General features: G+C 44.9%; 1 protein-coding gene across 2 annotated transcripts in view; it reads right to left on the bottom strand.

The window, feature by feature from the left end:
• Positions 1 to 16,410, bottom strand: part of WAPL (WAPL cohesin release factor) — a 226,127-nt gene that overhangs the window by 59,996 nt on the left and 149,721 nt on the right. For both annotated transcript variants that reach the window (XM_082267623.1, XM_082267624.1), the window contains 4 exons: positions 12,163 to 12,274; positions 11,545 to 11,642; positions 5,713 to 5,789; positions 4,541 to 4,716 (listed from right to left, as the gene is read on the bottom strand). In XM_082267623.1, the coding sequence (XP_082123749.1) occupies positions 4,541 to 4,716; positions 5,713 to 5,789; positions 11,545 to 11,642; positions 12,163 to 12,274 (463 nt within the window). The remainder of the gene's footprint in view (positions 1 to 4,540; positions 4,717 to 5,712; positions 5,790 to 11,544; positions 11,643 to 12,162; positions 12,275 to 16,410) is intronic.

Raw genomic sequence — 16,410 nt, forward strand, 5'->3', positions numbered from 1 at the left:
GTCCCTAGAGGTATCTGGCCCCGACCATCCGAGAAAGTCTGGTCGTTTTCTGTTCCCACACATTTATTAGATACCTGATTGTTATCAGGAAGGGTGATCTTTTCTGGTTGAACCTCAGGGACCGAAGTCACCCGACTAGAGGCTATTTGGCCTATCTGGTCAACCAGATCCGATTCCTGTGAGGTATAGGGACTAATCTTAGGAAAAGGTAAAGGAAAAGATCTATTCAGGGAACGGTAACTACCGCTTCCTGTAGTACTTAAATGTTGGAAGGGAAGAATCGCACCGGTAGTAGTGGTTGATGCTCAATCTAATGTCCTGAATACCAGTGAAAACGTCCCCCCACCCTGAAACCGGGTGGGGGCGCACCTTCAGGCTGTGTACTCCTTTGCTTCGGGTTTGGCTGGGTTGGTCCTCTGCTTGTCCGACCAGCCCTTCTTGAACCCTCCTGGAGGAGTCTTGCCTTTCCCGCTTGTACCAGCCGGGCGCCCTTTATGGGCGGTAAAGAAAGGTCCTCGCTTGTTGCGAGGTCCCTTAGCTTTAGCAGCCTGTGGCAAGAAAGTGCTCTTGCCCCCAGTGGCATCCTTAATGATTTCATCTAGGTTGGCCCCAAATAGACGATTCCCCTGAAAAGGGAGATTTGTCAAGGTCTTTTTGGAACCTAGGTCAGCTGACCAGCATTGTAACCACAGCACACGTCTGAGGATGACCGCTGACATAGATGCATGCCCTAATAAGGGAGTAGTGTCCAAGGCTGCGTCACAGATAAACTGTAGCCCTTGTATAATCTGTTCCATCAAATCAGATGTCTCCTGGGGAATATCTTTTCCCCTAAGGTCTTGGCGTACCATTCTCGCCCATTCCGTAAGTGTCTGGGAAACTAGACCAATAACAATTACTGGTCTAAATGCTGACCCTATCAGAGAGAAGATGGTGCGGGACTCTGCTTCCATCTTTCGATCCACCGGATCCTTAAAGGACGAAGTGTCCTCCACTGGGATAACCGTGGCTTTATTCAGCCTGGAAATAGGTGGATCCACCACTGGTGGTACCGTCCATTTCTTAATGATGGATTCCTCAAACGGATAGCGTCTAGCAATACGCTTGGAAATAGTAAAGGTACGTTTAGAATGCTCCCATTCTCCTTTAATCTGATTACCGAAACACTTGGGTACAGGAAAAACCTTCACCGTTTTGATGGGCTTATTAGTACCAAAAGGAATCTCTGTTTCAGTTGCCTCTGCCGGTAAAGCCTCAAGTTTTAAGGTTTCCTGCACTGCCACAACTAGTGCGTCCACCAATGCTTCTTCCTGAATTATAGCGGGAGAAGAAACGTCCTCCTCACTGTCTGAGGGGGCTTTACCTGAGACAACAGCCCTTGCAGAGGAACCTGCAACTGCAGTGACCATCTCTGAATCTGAGTCAGAGGTGTCAGATAGTATAGGGGTAGGCGGGGGTCGCTTCCTTGACCCCCGTCCCTGGCAGGCCGCCTCCACCCGAGCCACCATAGACTCCAAGATTGCTGTAAATGACTCTACACTCTGTGCACCGGCGGGTCCCGTGGCCCCCTCGAGGGAAACAGGTGGGGGAATATGTGTGGCAGGGTCCATGATAATTCCAATCACTTCCTGGATAATATAATTCAAAAATAAAAAAACTTTTTTTTTTTTCAGACCCCCAGCGCCACAAAAAGCCCCTTAGTGTTACCTGCTAGGGATCCCTATCGATCGAGAGAGAGAGAGATAGACCCCCAGGCTCACCACTTGATGCTCAGAGTTTAACTGCAACAGGTTACAGCGCTGTCTTGACAAACAGGAAGTCTTTTGGCTGGCTGCCCAGGAAGAAAGGAGGCGGCTCCGCCCCTCTGCACGCCTTCCGGCGCCTCCCCTAGCTCCACGAGGTGTTTGGATCACCTCAAACATGGCCGCCCCCATGCTGGAGACACGAGGCTACGCCAAAATGGCGGCTCGTGCGATCCAGCAAAAAAAATGGCGGCGGCCTGTACTGAATAGCGGTGTGCTGCAGGGCACACAACACTCTCTCTGCATGGGGATTTGGCGTGGTTGGCGGTACCGGCCCTGGCGGACCGCATGGCTATTCGGGAGGCCTGCTAATAGCTGGAGATCTGATTAGGAAGGCAGTCTACATGTCCGTGGCTTCTGACTGGTAGGTAGCTATTCTTATCACCGTAAGATTCCCAGAATGCCACTGATTACAATCTTTTTAACATGTATACAATTAGATTGTTAGCTCCCAAACCAAGCCTCCTGGCTTTTTGCACATAAAATCACACTCAAAGTAGGAGGATCTGTGTCATTTATAGGATAGAGAGGGACTCTATCTTACCATACAGAGAGGGGCCCGCGTTCACCACAAGACCCGTCAGGGGAAAAGGGGGAACATACTACTCACCATACCGGAACCAGGCGGGCACCAACTCCTGACAGTACCCCTCTCCACCGGGGCGGGAGGGCTGTCGACCGATATGGACGCCGTGACTCATGGTCTTTGGCGTTTCAGCGAGACATTTAACTCGCGGGGTCAGTCCTTTAATGGGACTTTGTCGCGGCCGACCCAGCGCGGAGCTATGGCCTGCACGTGCTCGTAGGCTGAACTGGGGTGACCACCGGATCTCAACATCCAGCCCGTCGCCCAGTTCAGCTTTCTTGCTTGAAGATCTCACAGGAACACTGGAGAAAAAAAGCTGTCTAAAAAAATCTTTTAAGAAAAAAATCTTGCCAGGACCTAAGATCCCAGCAAGGTATCTAGGTCCTTACTCCTAACTAGACAGAAAATAACTGATTTGCTGAGGCAGAGAGAGAGAGGATATACCCTCTGGGACTGCCCCTAGGGTGTGGCCAGAGCTTTTTAATTTCTTGTCTAGTCCTGCTCCTGTGGAGGCAACATAACCCGAAGGTGCTGTATCACCGAGGACTACGTCTGTCAATGAGTGCTAGAGAAATAATATTATTACTAATACCTTTGACATAGGGCGGGGCACATGACAGGGGTGCCCATTGTCATCCCTGTTGTTCTCCCTTGCTATAGAACCATTGGCAGCTGTCTTGAGGGCAGATCAGGCTGTTAGGGGTTGTAGGATAAATACTTTAGAAGAAAAGACCTCTTTATATGCTGATGATATGTTACTATACTTAGCAGACGCAGACAGATCTAACTACTGCATTGAATATAATTTCAAGATTCGGGGATTATTCAGGTTTCAAAGTTGATTGGAACAAGTCAACTGTTTCCCCTTTTATTCCTGTATTTACTCCTAGGATGCCTCCGGATGTTTCCTTACAAGTGGTTCCCAAATTCAGGTATCTATGGATGGAGATCCAATTGCCAATAAATACATATGTCTCCAATACCCTCTCCCCTCTAATAACACACTTGCGAAACAGTCTCCATACTTGGTCCAAACTGCCTCTGAATATCCTAGGCCCAATCAATATATTCAAAAAGGATATACCGTTCCAGGTTTTTATATATATTTTGGCATGGCCCGACCTTTTTCCCTCAAAAACTGTTTGTGGAGATAAATAATATACACTCCTTGTTTCTCTGGGGTCCTAAACCACCTAGGATCTCTCTCGAGGCATTGCATTTGTCTACTTCTGCTGGAGGTTTGGCTTTTCAGAATCTGCAATGCTACTATTTGGCACCCCAGTTAAACATATTGGTGGTTCTTTCCAAACCTAGAGATTACCTCTGTAGCTTTTCAAGCTGCTATGGTCCACTCTTATGAGGCATTGATTAATGTGTTGTATAGAGATTGCCCCTATCCCTCTTGGGGCAGATATGCTTAAACTTTCACACAAAATATTTAATGTATGTAATAACAGAAGAGGAGGTGCCCCTTTGACCAACTCACCCAACGCTCCTTTATGGCATAATCCCCAACTCACTGAAATATACAAGATCCCAGAAGGGGAGTGTTGGGCTACTTTTGGAATCAAATATGCACACCAATTATTTGAAGATCATACCTTTAAAATGTTTAGGGCCCTACAGATCGAATATAAGATCCCTAATCAATGTTTTTTCCGATACCTGCCATTTACGTCATGCGGTGGCTGCACAAATTGGCTGACAAGGCCTCATGCACACAGGATAATTTTTCTCGCTTCTCCTGGATGCCTTTCCTCCTGACAGCAGTGTTTTGGCAGGAAAAAAAAAAGCCTGATGCTTTTAATCGCATTTAATGTATTTAGGTGCTTTAAGCGCATGGGCCTTAATTTCATTGGCCAGAAAAATAATGTATCCTGGCCCATAAAATGAATTAATGTTAAACGCAATTATTGTCATCACGCCGTTGCTCCTGGATGCACTGGGGGGTTTTTTTCTGCCTCTAAATAGCTGAGTGCACAGTAACATACATAGATTACCATGCAGGGGCATTAAAGGCCAAAAAAAACCACACGCCAGATGCCTGTAAGAGCAGCGAAAAAGTGTAAATGTCCCAGCTGTTTTTACAAAGACAAGATAAGAAATTTAAAGAAAACACATCAAATCTAATAGAAATATAACAAGCCCATACCATTATCATTTGTTAAATTGAGCAGCACACCAATGATTGCCCTCATACAGTCCTCCACGGCTTTTCCCACATTGCTGCTTGCACTGTGGTGAGGGAGTGTTTCGTTCTGAGGAATGCAGATGGTATCTTCAGCTCTGTTATACCTCTGAATGAATTTCTCACAGTGTCTAAGGGCTCTGTACACAATTACAAGAGACATGCACATAAGTGATCATACATAAGACTAAAAAGTTGTAAATTAATATAAACACAACACTGCAGTGCCAAGGCTTATTTTATTGGATATATGTTTAATATATTGCTTAGGTAGGCATGAGATAATTGTTGAAATACCTTATGGAAACAGTCATCATATTTTAATTCGGTCACATGCTAAAAGTAAACCTGTGCTTTGACAATGCAACAGGTTTACTTCATTGATGCTTCTGCCAGCTTCTCCCTTTCCTTCACTCCCCTGCCACTCAGGGTGAAGAAATGAAAAAAAAAAATGCAGTAATTTTGTGTACAGGGAGCATGTGGCCGCATAGGTGCTTGTTGACTGGCTGCACAGTCACCTAGCGCTGTGGCATGAGGGCAAACACATAGCACCCAGTTATGTAATCTCTAAGTCACAACATGGTGCATTGTCGCTTTGCACATAAAAGACAAGAAGCAAAACGAGTGTGGGTAGGTGAAGCTGGGTAGGAGTGTAGTACAGCCAAAGCTTGTCTGGCTGTACTTCTCCTGTGGATTACAGGAGTGCAGTCCGTTCTGCACTCCTATGACCCGTTTTAGGAAATCACCCACATGCCTGGACCGGCACCCGGCTCAGCCTCTCAGCGAACCGCTGAGAGCCCGAGCTGGCCACTTCCGCCCCCCTCCACAGCCCAGCGTTCTAGTGAGGGGGGTTTACAGAGCAGAGAGCAGTGACTGAAAGTCACCAACTCTCTGCTCAGGGAACTCTAAGAACCGAGTGATCAGCGATGTTTGATTGCTTAGAGCCGGCAGAGAACAGATGCAGCACAGGATCGATGCTGCATCCAAGTAGGTAACTATGTTTCTGAAGAAAAAAAAACACAACATACTTTTCTTTTAAGGTGTGAGGCTGGTATTTATGCCCTAAAAATGCAAAGCACAGGTTCACTTTAAAAACAAATACTTATCAAAATACACAAAAAATAATAATTACTTACTTTGCTGAAGCCACTATGAGCTGGGAGTCTTTATAAGCAATTAAGTAACTCTGGTTTTCTGGATTATGCACTGTAACCTGTAAAATACATTTCCCAAGTTTATTACTTTTTTACAACGATATAGTTGGTTAAACAAATCAAGTTTGCTTGGTATGTAGCAATTCCTTCAGCCCACTTTCAACTACTCTGGGACCCCATCTAACATAGAACAAGTATACGCTGGGGTATTGGGAGCAGTGATATCCGACTGTACCTTCTATTGCTGAAACCAAATTTCACTGATGTTTACTGCATACTAAGCAGCCTAAAGCCTCTACACAGATTTAGCACCTGGCTCTTGCCTTCATGTGCTGGGTTTTTATTTTAAACGTATTTACTTGTACAGTCAACACAAACAAAAGGAGCATTTCAATGTTATCTTGAAATCTCTTTTTGCGTCTGCAGCTTTCACGCAATAGTAAAAATACTTTTCAATAACACGATTATCACAATATGTTTTAGGGCTGTAACAGCAATTATCTAAAAAGGTTTGCAACTACCATGTTTAGATGTCTTGTTTAAGCACTTCAATACAGGGTACTTTCACACCCTTCCTGCCCAGGCCAATTTTCAGCTTTCAGTACTGTTGAATGACAATTGCGCAATCATGCAACACTGTACCCATATCACATTTTTATCATTTTTTTCACACAAATAGAGCTTTCTTTTCATAATATTTAATCACCATTTGGGTTTTTATTTTTTGCTAAGCAAACAAAAAAGACCAAAAATTTAGGGGGGGAAAAAACAAAAAAACAAACATTTTTTTAGTTTCGGTTATAAGATTTTGCCAATGGGATTTTCGACTTAAGCCCCATACACACACAGCGATTGTTGGCCGACCGATCGGCCGTCTTTTGTCCAGTGTTGTTGTGTTGGTTGAAATGTGCTCTAGACTGCACACAAATTTTGTCGGTCAACAACAACCAACTGCAGAAGTGATGTCATGTTCTGGTCTACTTTTCGTGTGTTTTTTCTTCACAAAGCATGCCCAGTCTTGCTCATCTGACTTTTGTCGGCCGAAATCTGTACTGACTGACGAACAATCGGCCGTTGTGTTGTGTTTATAGCCTGCACACCAGATTTTGTTCGGCCGAAAAGTCGCAGTCGGTTGTCAGAAGCATCATACTAACAAGCCGACAATCGGCCGATCGGACGTTGGCCGAAAATTTACGGCCAACAATCGCTGCGTGTGTACGGGGCTTTACTGTTCATTGACAGACACAGCTCTTGTCATTCTAGACCATTGGGTTATGCTGCCCCCTACAGGAGTAGGACACTAGGCAGAAAGAACTTCTAGGTACAGCCATGGGCAGTCCCAGGGGGTATACTCCCTCTCCCTGCTATGCTCACTCGGTTTTGTTACAAGCAGAGTCGGGAGAATTATAACTTCACAGAGGGGTGGGTGCTGTGTCCAGCAATGAACATCAGAGAAATGGATTTTACGTTGTCAAAAATCCCATTTTCTCTTTCGTTCACTGACAGACACAGCTCCTGTGATTCTTGACCATTGGGACGTCCCAAAGCAGTGTTAAACATGAGTGGTGGGAAGCGCAAAAAGTTCCCAAAGCTAAATATTAGCAAACCAGGCAACAGGGGCTTAACCAAAACAACTGAAGCCCACCTAGAAAAAAACAACAATACACCCTCAAAGAGGATAAGGTCCTCTTAACAGCAGCCTGCAAAACCTTGCAGCCAAAGGAAGCATCCGCAGATGCCAACACATCCACTTTATAGAACTTTGTAAAAGTGCGCATCGACGACCAAGTGGTCGCCTTGCAAACCTGCGTCACTGATGCTTGATGACAGAAGGCCCAGGAGGCATTAAGCACCCTAGTTGAGTGCACCTTGACAGGGAAAGGAGGAACCTGACCCCTGATGGAATAGGCTTGAACCAACATCTGTCTGATCCCTCTGGAAACGGTCGCAGAGGAAGCTCACAACCCTTTGCGAGGTCCAACCGTGAGCACAAAGAGTCTGACTTCCTGAACGACTCCGTAGCCGTCAGGTACACCCCAATTGCCCGAACCACATCCAAGGCATGCAAGGCAATTTCCTTTGGATGTTTAGGCCTGGGACACAGGGAAGGCAACACAATGTCTTAATTCAAATGAAAGTCAGAGACCACCTTAAAAAGGAATGACTGACAGGGGAGAAGCACCACCTTATTCTTGTGAATCACCAGATAAGGTAGACAGGATAACGCCAGCAGTTCGGACACACTGCACGCTGAGGCAATGGCCACCTTCCGGGACAGAGAAAGCAGGGAAAACTCCCAAAGATTCCCAAATGGAGACAGCTGGGGAACCGAAAGTACCAAATTGAGGTCCAAAGGTGGCAAAGGAGACCACACTGGAGGGACCAAGAGCCGAACACCCTGAAGTAAGGTACGCCCCAGGGATTGTGTGGCCAAAGGTCATTGGAAAAAGACCACCAAGGCTGATACCTGGCCCATATACTCAAGGCCAATTTCTGTTCAACCTCCATTGGAAGGAAGGTTAAGATCTGAGCCATCGAGAAGGAGCAAGGATGAACCCCAAAAGACTCACACCATGCAATGTACGTCTTCCACGTACGATAGTAGATCTTCCTCGAAGGTGATTTCCTAGCTGGGTACGCCAAGGCCTCGCCACAACGCCGGTCATGGGTACGCCCAGGCATCGACACGACAGTTCCCCTGAGGAAGGGAATGAGCCTGTGGAGAACCTCATCTTCGCCGTGATGTCTCAACTTCGGAACTCCCGTGTGTTGCTAGCATCCCTTCCTGATGATGAACGGTAAACACCAGCCTCAGTGCCAAACCAGCCGGTGTGTACATATTGCGGGCCACAGCCTCTGCCTTCCTGTCAGTTGGGTGCTTAAAGGCCAGGGACTCTTCAACCGGAATCATGGCTGCTTTGTTCCACCGGAGGTGGACCCTCCGGTCTCCAGATTGAACAGTCCACTTCTTAAGAAGGGATTCCTCATAGGGGTACTACAAAGCAAATCGCTTAGGGACTACAAGTGGGCGTTTTGGTAGTTACTACTCTTTAGCGACAATTCTGTGAAATAAGAGGGGAAAGGCAACACCTTTGCCGTTCCGGATGGCTTGGGAGCGCCAAAAGGGAACCTGCGCCTCCATCGCAGCTTCAGCTGCGTTCTCCATTTTTAGGGTCTCGTGCACAGATACAAACAGTGCATCCACTAGTGCCTTTTCGTGCACAGCTACAGGAGTGGAGGAATCATCCTCACTATCTGAGAACTCAGGGAGTGTGGTTGCAGATCTAGCAGAGTGACCCATGTCCGCGTTGACCGAATCAGATTCAGGATCTGAGGAGACAGATGAGGCAGGGGAAGGCGGGGAGACGCTTTTTGCTAGCCCGTCGCCCGAAAACCACCTCCAGCCAGGACACCAGGACTGCCGTCAGTGCATCGATGGATGGTTGGGACCCGGAAGGCCCCCCAGCCTCAGAGAGGATAAAATGGGGAAACGTGCTCCAAAGACTCCATGAGTCAATAGGGGGACCCCGCAAAAAAAAGTGTAAAAAACAGGCGTTTGCTATGTGACTACGAGCATTGTGAATTTACGCATATGGACTCAAGCAGATGATGCTATGTCTAAGTTTTGATGTAAGCATTGGTTTGAGTACATTCACCTCCGTTTTATACCATTTAATAAAACTTGTTTTGAGGATAATGCGCTAGGCCCACGCGCCTTCTTTATTTCCTATACCAGCAGCCACCAGGATAATCTGCACTCCACGTGTGGTGATCAGGAAGTATAAACATCCAGGAGTCAGCACCAAGTGATAAGGAGGGGCTCCCACCGCCAAAATCTCCACTCATAGGGCTCCACTGTTATGGACGCCGCTATTTTCAATGGCAAACCACCGCAAAACGGCCAGACTACACAAGCATGACCGCCGTGCATTGAGCACACAGGCTACTAGAAAATGGTGGCACCACGAGGCTCCCAGGGACCCAGGAGGGATTGCTAAGCCTAAGAAAATGGCACAAGCAGGAAGGGGGGGGGGCCTGGTAGGAGCCACCACCAGGTAGGAGCCCCCCCACACAGCCGATCACCGGCGAAGCACCCCCCCCCCCACACCACCCTGCCCCCACCCCAGGCAGAGGACCAGGCCGCCCCACAACCCAAGGGTCAGTGGAGGAATGGGGGGGAGATGGCCCACAGGGACCACCAGACCGATGAGGGGGGTGCCTAATGGGAAGAAGGGAACCCAGGTGTCCCACCATCTCATTGAGGAGCCTACTTCCACCCCAAAACCCTCCAGAGGGGAGACGGAGGACAGTTACTTGCCATACCAGGAACCAGGCAGGCACCGCTCCAGACAGAACCTCCTCTCCATCCAAATTCGGCAGACGATGCGACCTCACAAGGCGTTTAACTCGCAGGCCAGCCCCCGTCCGGTGGGGCTATGTCGCAGCCGACTGAGCCCGGAGCTGAGGTCTACGCACGCTCCATGGCCAGACTGGGGTGACCACTGGATCTAGATTATCCAGCCATCGCCCAGTTCAGCAGTTGATTGTAGATCTCACAAGAAAAAAAAAAAAAAATCTATCTAAAGAAAAAATTGCCAGGACTAGAGATCCCAGCAAAGAACTAGGTCCTTACTCCTGACTAGGCAGAAAAAAGTATCTATAACAAAAGGAGGGAGTATACCCCTGGAACTGCCCATAGGCATAGCCAGACATTTTTTCTGCCTAGTGTCTGTCTCCTGTAGGGGGCAGTATAACCCAATTGTTAAGAAGATCAGGGGTTGTGTCCGTCAATTAACGAAAGAGAAAAACAGATTTCCATGCATTAGAAATGACCAATTACAGCATGTCATAAGCAGGGATGGTGCCAGCCACCTATAACTTTCCATTTTGTACTAAAGATGTATCTGCCCATCAGAGGACATAACTATCGGCTTCCTTCCTTCCAACCAGATGCTTATTCTTGCAGTGATAGGGTAAGCCAGCCAGCACTTACAGGTTTTGCTGTGGAGAGCAAAAAGACATGATGGGGTTAGCAGGACCCATCATGGGCAAGCAACAGGGTAAGCTGGGAGTAACTTAAAGCGGAACTCCACTTAAAAGGGTAAGTTGTGCTTTAAGTCCCCCCCTGCCATGTTTGGCATGTCATTTTTGTTTAGGGAGGTGGGGTGGGGTGTTGGAGGGGAGCAGGTACCTAGTTTTGACATAAGTTCTCCTCTCCCCCTCCCTCACGTCACAGGTCCCAGAAGATAGCAAGACCATTCACAAAGCGCAGCACAGCTCACGCACGCACAGCCGGCTGTGAAGCTGGCTGCCCACAGTTAGAATGCTGGTGCCGGGAATCCAAAGGCTAGTGAAGGACTAGCCAGGTGAGGGCAGCGCTGAATCCCTGGACAGGCAAGTGTCGTTTTACTAAAAGTCAGCAGCTACAGGATTTGTAGCTGCAGAGTTAATGTGTTTTTTTTTTTTTCTAACAGAGTGGACATCCATTTAATAAAGTTATTTTAGTCTACAAAAGAATCAGCTAGCAAACGTTTATAATGAGGCTATGTTAGCAACAAAAATTAATGAAAAACTTTAATCAAAATAGGAGATTGCATTTTTCAAGTCAGCCTTCATTGTAACAACAGCAATTATATTCATAAACACTCAAATGTTTTCCTTTTGAATAGGATGCAGTTCTGGCACAGAAATCTGCTGGCATCAGACTGGTAACCCGCCTTCCTCAACACTTTTCTCTGCCAGATTTTAAATCATCAACTTGGAGAAAAATCAGTACGTTTTCAGAAAGAGAACAAACAAGATGCAGATACTTACACTCTCCAGGACCCTTAAGCATCGTTCAGCTCCCCATAAAAATGCAACTAATTTCGCCTCACTTTCTTCATTGCCAAGATGATTTGCACATTCTTTAACTGAAGGAGAAAGAAAATGAAATCCCAAATTTTTATCCATCAAGCTATGCAAGTGTATTAATACAAGATTATCCCCCTTGCCGCCTTGAAAAAGTCTCAAAATCTACATCTTCTGGATTTGTCAATTTGCTAAACCAGAGTAGTGATAATGTGCAAACTACTAACACATTGCAACCAAATCTGGGTCAGATCAACAAAAGATAAACCAAGCCTGGATGCTACAAGTTACAGCAATGAAGAGACTAAACTATTAAATACGATTTACCAAGTCAGTCCATTGTTAGAATATTCATCTAAATTGTAAGCCAACATTGCTGAATACTGTATATACTGCTGCATGGCAATATGAGCACAGCAGGAAGTAAACACACCCCAAAGTGTACAAAATCTACAATAACCTGAAGTATATCATTTTTTATGCGGTTATAAAAAGTTTAAGAAGAAACAAAAAAGAAGTTAAAGAAAAAAAGTTTCACTAAAGAAAAAAGAAGTTACCTGAAAGCAGGAAGTCAATACATACCCTTGTCTACAATATGGTCCAGTCCACCTAAAAGCCTCAGCTCCTCCTTAAACCAGTCTCCTGCTCGTTTGGATGTGAGGGACAGTAATGTTTCCATTGCTAAATGACCAGTCTGTGGAATGGAAAAGAGCATATTAACTTAGATTGTAAAGAGTATATATATATATATATATATATATATATATATATATATATATATATATATATTAATTTAAAAATAAACATGTTCTACCTCCTGGTTATGCTCTTTCAGAGAGACAGGGTAAAATGAGAAAGGTGGTGGTGACGGTCTATGTGAGAAGTGATCTCAAAGAAAATGAGAATGAGGATCTAGCTGATGGAGAGGGTGATGAGGCTGAAGCATTATGGGTGGGACTGCAAATAGATGTGCGTATTTTAAAGGTAATCATTGGAGTTCATTATAGGCCACCCAGTGTTAACCACTTAAGCCCCGGAAGATTTTACCCCCTTCCTGACCAGGGGGTTTTTTGCACTTTTTTATTGCGTGACTTTAACGGACAATTGCGTGGTCGTGCACGCTGTACCTAAACGAATTTCACGTCTTTTTTTTCCCACAAACAGAGCTTTCTTTTGGTGGTATTTGATCACCTGTGCGATTTTTTGATCATGCGCTATAAACAGAAAAAGAGCGTAAATTTTGCAAAAATAACAATATTTTTCACTTTTTTTTATATGAAATTCCCCCCCAAAAAAATGTGTGGTAAAAAAAAAATCGCAAAAAGCGTATTTTGATTGGTTTGCGCAAAAGTTATCGCGTTTACTAACTAAGGGAAAGATTTTTGTCATTTTTGGTGTTTTTTTTTTTTTTTTAACGAGTAATGGCGGCGATCTGCGATTTTTTTTGCGGTACTGCGACATTGCGGCGGAAAAATCGGACCCTTGACTGACATTGACACTTTTGGGGGTACCAGTGACATTACTGCAGTAATCAGTGCTATACATATGAACTGTTACTGCAAAAATGACACTGGCAGGGAAGGGGTTAACTGCATTGGACAGGGAGGGGTTAAGTGTGTCCTAGGGGCGTGTTTCTAACTGTAGTGGGACAGGTCTACTATTGTAAAAACAGAGATCAACAGTTCTACATAGTAGAACCGTCTGATCTCCATTTTTACACAGGGGAGAATGACAGGCAGCTTGTTTACATAAGCCGCCCGCCTTTCTCCCGCTGTACCGACGATCGTAGTGTGACCAGCGGACATCGGGTCCGCCGGTCACACGCCCGCACTCCTCTGTGAAGGAGCCGAAGCGGGCACGCGCCCGCTATCGGCTCAAAACCCAGTGACAGGCGAGCGACGTAGACCTACGTCACTCTGCCTGGCCGGGGCTGACTGCCGCAGTAAATATACTGTGCGCAGTCGGCAAGTAGTTAATGAGGAGGTGGAGACTCAGCGCCTTGCACAAATGGAAAGGGCTGCAGGGGCTGGGATGGTGATTTTACCTACCCAGATATAGAGCTGCACGATTATGGCAAAAATGAGAATCACCATTTGTTTCTTGCTTAGAATCAAGATCACGATTCTCAAAATCATATATATATATATATATATATATATACACATACACACACATACATATACACACACATATATTATATATATATATATATATATATATATATATACACATATACACACACATTATATATATATATATATATATATATATATATATATATATATATATATATATATATATATATATATATATATATATATATATACACACACACATACAGTGCATTGCGAAAGTATTTGGCCCCCTTGAACTTTTCGAACTTCTGCCACATTTCAGGCTTCAAACAAAGATATAAAACAAATTTTTTGTGAAGAATCAACAACAAGTGGGACACAATCATGAAGTGGAACAAAATTTGTTTGATATTTCAAACTTTTTTTAACAAATAAAAAACAAAAATTGGGCGTGCAAAATTATTCAGCCCCCTTAAGTTAATACTTTGTAGCGCCACCTTTTGCTGCGATTACAGCTGTAAGTCGCTTGGGGTATGGCTCTATCAGTTTTGCACATTGAGAGACTGAAATTGTTGCCCATTCCTCCTTGCCAAACATAGCTCGAGCTCAGTGAGGTTGGATGGAGAGCGTTTGTGAACAGCAGTTTTCAGTTCTTTCCACAGATTCTCAATTGGATTCAGGTCTGGACTTTGACTTGGCCATTGTAACACCTGGATATGTTTATTTGTGAACCATTCCATTGTAGATTTTGCTTTATGTTTTGGATAATTGTCTTGTTGGAAGACAAATCTCCGTCCCAGTCTCAGGTCTTTTGCAGACTCCATCAGGTTTTCTTCCAGAATGGTCCTGTATTTGGCTCCATCCATCTTCCCAATTTTAACCATCTTCCCTATCCCTGCTGAAGAAAAGCAGGCCCAAACCATGATGATGCCACCACCATGTTTGACAGTGGGGATGGTGTGTTCAGGGTGATGAGCTGTGTTGCTTTTACGCCAAACATAACATTTTGTATTGTTGCCAAAATTTGATTTTGGTTTCATCTGACCAGAGCACCTTCCACAGGTTTGGTGTGTCTCCCAGGTGGTTTGTGGCAAACTTTAAATGACACTTTTTATGGATACCTTTAAGAAATGGTTTTCTTCTTGCCACTCTTCCATAAAGGTCAGATTTGTGCAGTATACGACTGATTGTTGTCCTATGGACAGAGTCTCCCACCTCAGCTGTAGATCTCTGCAGTTCATCCAGAGTGATCATGGGCCTCTTGGCTGCATCTCTGATCAGTCTTCTCCTTGTATGAGCTGAAAGTTTAGAGGGACGGCCAGGTCTTCGAAGATTTGCAGTGGTCTGATACTCCTTCCATTTCAATATTATCACTTGCACAGTGCTCCTTGGGATGTTCAAAGCTTGGGAAATCTTTTTGTATCCAAATTCGGCTTTAAACTTCTCCACAACAGTATCTCGGACCTGCCTGGTGTGTTCCTTGTTCTTCATGATACTCTCTACGCTTTAAACGGACCTCTGAGAATATCACAGTGCAGGTGCATTTATACGGAGACTTGATTACACACAGTTGGATTCTATTTATCATCAGTCATTTAGGTCAACATTGGATCATTCAGAGATCCTCACGGAACTTCTGGAGAGAGTTTGCTGCACTGAAAGTAAAGGGGCTGAATAATTTTGCACGCCCAATTTTTCAGTTTTTAATTTGTTAAAAAAGATTGAAATATCCAATAAATTTCGTTCCACTTCATGATTGTGTCCCACTTGTTGTTGATTCTTCACAAAAAATTACAGTTTTATATCTTTATGTTTGAAGCCTGAAATGTGGTAGACGGTCAAAAAGTTCAAGGGGGCTGAATACTTGGAATACTTTCGCAATGCACTATATATATATATATATATATATATATGTGTGTGTGACCTCCTCTGTCATGGATTACCCCTGGGTACTGCTGTGGGTACTGTTGGCTGGCCGGTACTGCTGAGGGTACTGTTGGCTGGCTGGTACTGCTGTGGGTACTGTTGGTGGTTGGTACGGTTGTGAGTACTGGCGAAGTGTGAGGAGCAGCGCAGAGCCAATGCTTCCTGTAGCTCAGCGCTCCTTGGTATCCTCTCACAGGTAGAGTGCATTTGATATCACTACGCCTGTGACAGAACGGAGCCGAAACTATACAGGAAGCATCGGCTCCAATCTGTCAGATGAGCTCTGAAACAGACAGCCGCTACATTTCCACTGTGTCATCCAGACATCCCAAGTCTCTGGCATGCGGGCTGCAGCTGTTTTAGATCTTGGGGGGAAATCGAGATTGGGATTCTTATCCGATTAATTGTGCAGCTCTACCCAGATATTAACTGGGGTAATGACACTAAAGGAAGTTAAAGGGAAAACATATATGCCCATTACAAGACAATTTTAGGTCCAGTTCACAGAGGCACCGACTAGAAATGATGCTCTGCTGGAACTGGTAATCTCAAACCATGCAGAGCTGATTACTATGTTCATGAGACTGGGGACAAACAGCGGGCAAATTTTATAAACATGGCACCTCCGGTAAAACATACTAATTAACTCAGTGAGCAGCTGCCATAAATTTTTGGTATATGCCAAAAAGATATGTAAATTAATTATATTTGAGGCACTAGCTTAAATAACAATGTGTACCCACATACAAAACAAATACATATAACAAAACAGTGCTGTTGCAATAACAATATGTGAATGTCCTGTATTCAAATTCAATTGTGACTCTCC

Source organism: Pelophylax lessonae (assembly GCF_965119305.1).
Source record: "Pelophylax lessonae genome assembly, chromosome: 9".
In the NCBI taxonomy this organism is placed as follows: Eukaryota; Metazoa; Chordata; class Amphibia; order Anura; family Ranidae; genus Pelophylax; species Pelophylax lessonae.